The following is a 7,495-nucleotide window of genomic DNA, read 5'->3' as shown; positions in this document are numbered from 1 at the left end:
CGGATGTAATGTATGAACACAACCAGGGGCAGAGGAGTGGGCATGATGGAAAATCCAAGGAAACAAACAAAACACACAAATTTGCACTGTAGTTGCAGGATGCCAGTCCAAACAAGTAGCATGATAGAGTAAATACTCCACACACATAGAAACATACAGCTGTAGTACTAGCTGTAGGCTGAGGGAGTGTTTATATTCTGCCCTCTGGTATAAAAAAGAAAGGCTTGCGTGCAGCGCGTGCAGATTTGCTTGTTGAGGTCCAGAAAAAGAAAAAAAAAAAAGATAGGATAGGGATCAAAGAACTTGCTGCCTACATAAAGTTTCACATTTTACAAACAGGAAGATGGCGTCACATGATGGCCCCTTCAGATGGAGCCCAGGTTTACACATACCTGTGACTGATGTGATCTGAGTGCATGCTGGTGGATAACAGCTACCCTGAAAGTCAACAGCATCAATGTTCCTATCATATGCAAACTGATTAAAATAAGAAAATCTGATGGAGCACAGAGGCGAACCGAACAAACGCTCTGTGTTCTGATTGATATGCAGCAAAGACGCCTTTCGATGTTGCTGTTAGATTTATCTAAACAGTGGAGAGATTCTTTTTAGACTTACTTCATTATTTCCACTGGCGAGTTTGGAATAATGGGGGAAAACCTCAAACTTGGAGGCTTCTCGTCTTTCATTCCAGGCTTGTTTTTTTTTTTTTTTTTTCAAGCTGTCAAAACTTCTGTCCTGAATCTATTATGCAACATTTTTAAAAGCCACAAAACATCAGTTAGAGTAAGCAGAAGGAGAAGCCAGAAAGTTCACTACTTCATAACTCCCTCACTATTTTTCAGCTTCTACGTCTTTCAGCTCTTATTCGGATTCCTGAGGTTGTGAGTTCGAAACCCACTCCCACAGAGTGCCACTCTGGCTCTCTGAGCAAGACCAATAAACCCTGATTGCTGCTGAAGGGAATGGGTTAAATGCAGAGTTGATTTCTCCATTGCAAGATCAATGAAGTTCAATTTATTTAGATAAGTGTAACCATAACTAAAACCTCAGGCATAAATCAGATTGCATGTTTGACCACTCTACTTGGCACAAAGAAACATGACTAAACCAATTTATTTTGAAGCAAATGCCTAACTTTTTTCTTGTGTGTCCTGTTTTGCCAATATACAATGTTCAAAAAAATAAAGAGAGTACACAAATAACTCAATAAAGCAGCAATCAAATCAAACTTCTGTGATCTCAAATTGTCCACTTAGGAAGCAACACTGACTGGTGATCAATTTCATATGCTGATGTGCAAATGGAATAAACAATAGGTGTAAATTATTGACAATTAGCAAGAGCAAGGGATTTTCTTTTTTTTGTGCTTTCACACTCATGGTACCATGAGATAGACTGTACAACCCACACAACTGGCTCAGGTTGTGCAGCTCATCCAGGATGGAACATCAATGTGAGCTGTGGCAAGAAGGTTTGCTGTGTCTCTCAGCATGGCGGTGATTACACAAAATTATTCAGGGATGTTTATATCTGTAGCTGCAGCTTCCTATTTAGTATTAGTGTGTATTCTTGAACACCTGCAACCAAACTCCTGTGGTATGTATGCATGAGCATGCATGTAGCCTATATGGCGTAACAAGGCTTCCTCAGAAGGAAAATATGTTCAATAGGTGTGGGCGTCCCTAGGATCGCACTAGAGGTCCCAGGATTGATAATGGGTGACAAGAGCTCGAGATATCCAAAGGTACCCCAGATGACCTGGACACAAGAAGGGGATAAAATAAAGATGGCCGCACCAAACAAATAAAGGGCAGAAAATGGGGCCCGAAATTGGAGGGGCCAAATTCCAAAAGGCCAGGATCCCAGAGGAAAATTGAACTGATGTCTCACAGGGCCACTGAAGCGAACTCCCAGGCTCCGCCGGCGGCGAGTCACAACAAACTTGGACCCGGATAAGAGCCCAGTGGTTCAAGGCCCGGGCATGCACTGCAGGGGCAGGAGGCCCAGCAGCCGCCAGGAATGAGACAGTTCCAACCAAAGTACCCAATCCTCCACCAAGCGCACCACCAGCAGACACAGGAACCACTCACTGCACTGCAAAAACCATCTAAAAATGACAAAAAAATTCTTAAATTAAGTGTATTTACCATTAATTTGAGTAGGTAAATACGATGATTTGCCAATGGAATGTGTAATTTTCGTCTTAAAATAAGATAATTAGATAATATGCACTTGAAATAAGACAATGTAATTGTGTTTTCTTATTTTAAATGTAAATTGTCTAGTTTCATTGGCAAAGTTTCTCAATTACCTCCTCAATTCAAGAAAAAGGCACTTATTGCAATAAAATTGCAATAAGTGCAGTTTGGCTGGGAGCATTAGAAGGGAGAGGAGACAGGCCCCGCTCATAGGATATTCACACAATCCTAGCCGTACTGACACTTACAAGCGTTTAACGGAGACACATACAGGAGCAGAGACTAAACATATTCTTACCCTCTTCATACATTCACCATTCTCGCAGGTCTAGGGGCCACTCCCCCTGGGGGAGAATAGGAAACAAACAGTATAAAAATTTGTTAAAGGTTTCAAGGTGAGGCTTTCAACCCCGACACGCTGTAAAGCAAGTTGGTGGCAACACCATGTTGAGGGTCTCCTTCACTGGCAATTAGATGTTGCAACAGAACATTAAATAAAGTAAGTAGTTTTCTGAAGGAGACCTGACCTCAACCTGACTAAAGTCAATTGACTACGCCTGAAAAACTAGGTGCACACCACCAACTAAACGATTTGAATTCATCTTAGAGCTTAGTCATTGCTACGATGTATTTTAGGTGCAACTTTCTAAGCAAATACTACAGTAGTGGAGGTGTCCATAGGTATTAGAGTATGTATTTTTTTTCCCCCCAAGCTTCTCAAAGTACATTCATTTTTGGACAATTAACCTTTTGTCATGTTTCTAAACGTGAAAAGTAAAAAGTAAATGTAGATATAGCTTTTTATATAAACTGTTTCAACAGGAGATTGTCCTCAATCTTCATAGGAATTATAAACTGTGACACAAGTATATTTCTTGAGGCATTAAGGCCTCATTATAAAATCCATGCCTGGTCTGAACCACTTGTTTTCACAGAGAGCGCCCCACCACAGCACTGGATCCTGCCCTCCACCAGAATTTAAAGTGCTCTTGACGGTGCCAGGAGTGTGTATGCGTGCGTGTGTGTGCGTACATTACGTCTGAGTGGAAGCATGCCTAATGTGGGAGAGAGAGAGTGCATCCAACACGGCTTCCAGCCAGCGTCAGCATTGCCGTCCTGGAGAATTAGCCTGTCAATCCGCGGTAATTCCTCTGGACATGGGCTGCTCTCAAACTCAGGCCGCCTTCAAACTGGAAGGACTGACTCGACGCTCTGTTTTCATGAACTCAGGTGAAGACAGGCGAGTCAGGCTTCACCACGGTGCTGAGCTGCTGCACGGGGTCAAGCTGACACGAGGGTGCTTACATGGCTAAACTCGAGAGGATTTTAATCAAAGTTTAACATTTTTACATTTTCTCACCTCACAGACACAAGCTTAATGTGTCTTAGATTTTTTTTTATGTAATAAATCAACACGAAAAACCAATACAGTGACTCCAGACTGTTTCATCTCATGCAGTTTAGTTAGTCTACCTCAATAAGTTTTGGTTTTAGAGATCAAGAAATGTGCTTCTATGTGAAGGAATCCCAACATTTGATAAAAAGGACAGCTAAACAGCATATTTTTATTATTTGAAACCAAAAAGATCTTCACTGGAGTAGAGGTGGTCAGTAATACCAAATTCCTGGGGAAGCACATCAGACAACCTCACCTTGACTGTAAACACCAACTCACAAGTCCAAAGTGCACATAAACGCTTGTACTTCCAGCAGAGGATGAAAAGAGCATACCTGCCCCCACCCATCCTCACCACCTTCTACAGAAGCACATTAGAGAGTGTTCTGAGCAGCTGTCTCACTGTGTGGTGTGGAGGCTGCAACGCCTCAGACTGGAAAAGAGTGAGAAGAGTAGTAAGAACAGCAGAGAGGATCATCAGGGCTGCTCTTCCCTCCAGAAATGACATTTCATCCGAGCGCAGCGTGTCTTGAGCCCGTAACATCATCAATGACCTCTCACACTCCCACCATGGACTGTTCTTCCTGCTGGCGTCTGGGAAGATGCTTTGCAGCATTCAATGCAGGTCCAGCAGATTCTGCATACAGTTTCTTCCCCAATTCCATCAGAACGTGGAACTTTTGAAAAAACTCTAAATCATGTCACACTGATAACACCAAAATACTGCATATTTGCACCTTTTTTGCACCATGTTTTTTTTTTCTTCTTCTTCTTTCTCCACACTGTTTACATTTGATCACTGCTGCACTTCATGGAAAGGAAACGTTCATTCACTTTCTGGAAAGCTTTACTAAACGAAATTTCGTTTTGTATACACTCTGTGTATACACAACGATAATAAAAGTTGTCCAAGTCTCTAAGTCAACGATCACTGAAATCAACACAGAGCTGTATTGGCGTCTTTGCAAACTGTTTATTTGGTTCAAACAAAAAATGAAAAGACTACATTAAGGGCAGATTAAAACAATAATATGGTTTACTTTTAAATGTGCATTTAAATCATAACATTACTGTGTTTTTTATATGAGAAGCACTGAATTTGTTTATCCTTTGAAGTGAGCAAATTAAATCCAACATAGAAAACAAACAGTTCACATCCAAACAGACATGCCAAAAAGGAAACAATGAGATCAAAAAGTGATATCAGGTTAAACTACAGTCACAGTTGTGACCTGATGCTGGTTTGCGACATAAAAATGTAATAAATTCAAATATATATATAAAAAACAAAAAGCTGATGGGTTATCATCTGAAAATAACATTCAGTTGAATGGTGCCCTGCAGCAAGTCAACAAGGATGTTTGAAAAATAAACATGGTGCATTTCAGTTACCTACTACACCCCTGAAAAGGACATATACTTCAGTTATTTCATTAATTTGAATGATTATGGCTTATAGAAAAATAGAAACCCAAAATATAATCCTTTATAAGATTACAGCCAAACATAAGAACAATACTGTAAACAAAAAAAAGATTTGATTTCCGACTCTATGGAACAAAAAGTGGTTACTAAACGAGTTGAACACTTTCCAATTCCAAGCATAATATGGAAAATTGAGTGCAGGAAAAAAGTACGGTAGAAAAAAGTGCACAAGCAACAGTTATAGATTAGGAGGTATTGCTGATGGAAAAACAACCTGAGCTTTGTTACACTTTAGCTGACCAATCACTTTCACGCAAAGCTGCACTGGTGCCGTAATTCATTGAAAAGGAGCCCCAATAAAGTGATGAGGGCATCTATAGTAAAATACATGGACAAAAATAAATTTTAGTAGAATAGTATGTTTGTATTCAGCATTCCTTAACCTTTAAATTCTAAATTAAATGCAAGTTTTAGTATTCTGGAAAGTGTTAATGTTTGTGCAGCAGTCAGAGAGAATTATCTCTATACTTTATAAATCCTGACCCAAGCAAAGTGAAAGGGATGTTCCAATGTTTATTTTCTCACGTAAAGAAGTTAAGATTAGTATCAAAATCTTTGCTTCTCCTCCTAAAACTGTTCAGGATGGTTTAGTAAATTCTTTGTTTTGGTGATGGACCCCTATAAGATCACGCTCAATTCAAGAACAGCAAGTCACCTGAGTAAAACACCTCTTTTTATTTGTTTTATTGTTTTGTATAAGCCAGTATTAATCTGTGGGTCTCAGGTATATGATTTCTTAGCCTATTTTAATTTAAAATTTTCCATCGATTATGGTAACAAACATATGAATAAAGAAAATAATAAAAAAACACTCATATCTGGAAACGGAAACATTTTCCAAACTTACTAACACAGATCTGAAAAATCCCACTCATACATTTAAACTTTTACATGAACCCTCTGTAATAAAGCCTCTTATCAAATAGTAATGTTCTAATTAAATTAATTTGTATTTTAGGCCATAATCATCAAAATTAGCTGAAATTAACCTCTGAAATAATCACTTTTGGAGAAAATCCTCACTGTTAAGTTACTGAAAGGAATTAGCTTTTCAAAGTTTTGTTTAATTGAGATGCAACTCAATGCATATTTGGGTACCAGTACACCTACTATGCAGGTACATAGATGGTGCATGTTTGTTGCATGAATTAAAGTCCGCATAGTGAGGCTGCCGCACAGAGCACTTTTAGAGACAAAGAGGGGATATTTTTGGGCGATGAGTTTGTATGCAGGTTAATAGGAGGCAGTTGTGCGAAGCTTCGTGTTCAGGAGCGATAGAGTAAAATCCTTTCTGCGCAGTCCTGACCGACCAGGCTGGCGTACTGCTGCACCTCTGCCTGGTCGCTGGGCCCCTTACGTTTACGGCTGTAGATGGCGTAAGGCATGACGGTCCGCCTGTTCAGCACCAGAGCTCTGCCCACATCCTTCACCGCTCGTGCGTCTCCTAGACAGAAAACAAGCACGTATTAAAAAAAATAATCAGGACCACTGTGGACCCATCCAACCCTATAAACTTCGGTCCTTATTTTTCTTTGCTCATTTGAATTAACCTTAGAGTGCCTTGGCAAGGATGCCTCATTATTCCGAGAAGCTGTTGGAGGGGATCTAACTCCCTTGTGCCTTAAAGTTTGAGTCATGTCAGTGCGTGAGCAGGATAGTTAGTTGGTGTTACTCACAGTGCCTGTGCCAAACAATACCAGCTACCTTGTCTGTGTGTGTTCAGAAGCTACGAGCGGCTCTCTGGAGAGTCGGGTGGAAAAAAAAAAAAAGGTGAAAAACGTTGACCCAGTCAAACCCTTAAACCGCTGCCTCCAGGAGAGAGAGCCCGAGCCAAGCTGCTAACAGCTGGCGCCAAGAGGAGGAGGAGGGCACAGCAGGGAGCGCCCGGTGAGCCAACCAAACACAAATATACTCTGCAACAGGTAAGAACGCATGCCAGCATCAAACTGAAAACAAAGAAACCTTTTTTTACTCATTGGAGGGGTTTTATTTCTAAACACACAACTTCTAACATTTCCTATTCATCATTTCGACATCTACTCACCAAATTTTGGGGATCTGGGCCCCAACAAAACAAGAAAAGAAAGAAAAAAGCTGCAGGACTGTGATTACTAGAGTTTGACACATTGGAAGGAGGATGTTAGAGATGGAGCTGCTGGGAAGGAGAAAAAGAGGAGGAATCATGGTGATAATGGAGCAGGACAAGGAGATAAGTGGTGCCACAGTTAAAGAGATGGAACAGGAGAAGATGCGCTGAACAGAGCACTCGATATCGTCACATAAGCTGTGACCAGCTTCAAACCAGCATTATGCTGCTAACACCATGATTCAATCTAGAGCAGGGGTTCCTAAATATTTCAGTCTATAATCTCCAAAATAGAGACTGACACGGGAGTGGATTTTCACTCCTGTC

At 40.6% G+C, this 7,495-nt stretch overlaps 1 protein-coding gene across 2 annotated transcripts in view; it reads right to left on the bottom strand.

Annotated features, from left to right (window-relative positions):
• Positions 1 to 6,020: 6,020 nt before the first annotated feature.
• Positions 6,021 to 7,495, bottom strand: part of ate1 (arginyltransferase 1) — a 67,535-nt gene continuing 66,060 nt past the window's right edge. For both annotated transcript variants that reach the window (XM_015370006.1, XM_015370007.1), the window contains exon 12: positions 6,021 to 6,526. In XM_015370006.1, coding sequence (XP_015225492.1) covers positions 6,348 to 6,526 — 179 coding nt within the window. In that variant the 3' untranslated portion in view covers positions 6,021 to 6,347. The remainder of the gene's footprint in view (positions 6,527 to 7,495) is intronic.

This window comes from Cyprinodon variegatus, unplaced genomic scaffold (genome assembly GCF_000732505.1).
Source record: "Cyprinodon variegatus isolate N-32 unplaced genomic scaffold, C_variegatus-1.0 Scaffold40, whole genome shotgun sequence".
Taxonomy (NCBI): Eukaryota; Metazoa; Chordata; class Actinopteri; order Cyprinodontiformes; family Cyprinodontidae; genus Cyprinodon; species Cyprinodon variegatus.
This window is presented reverse-complemented; position numbering and strand designations above follow the sequence as displayed.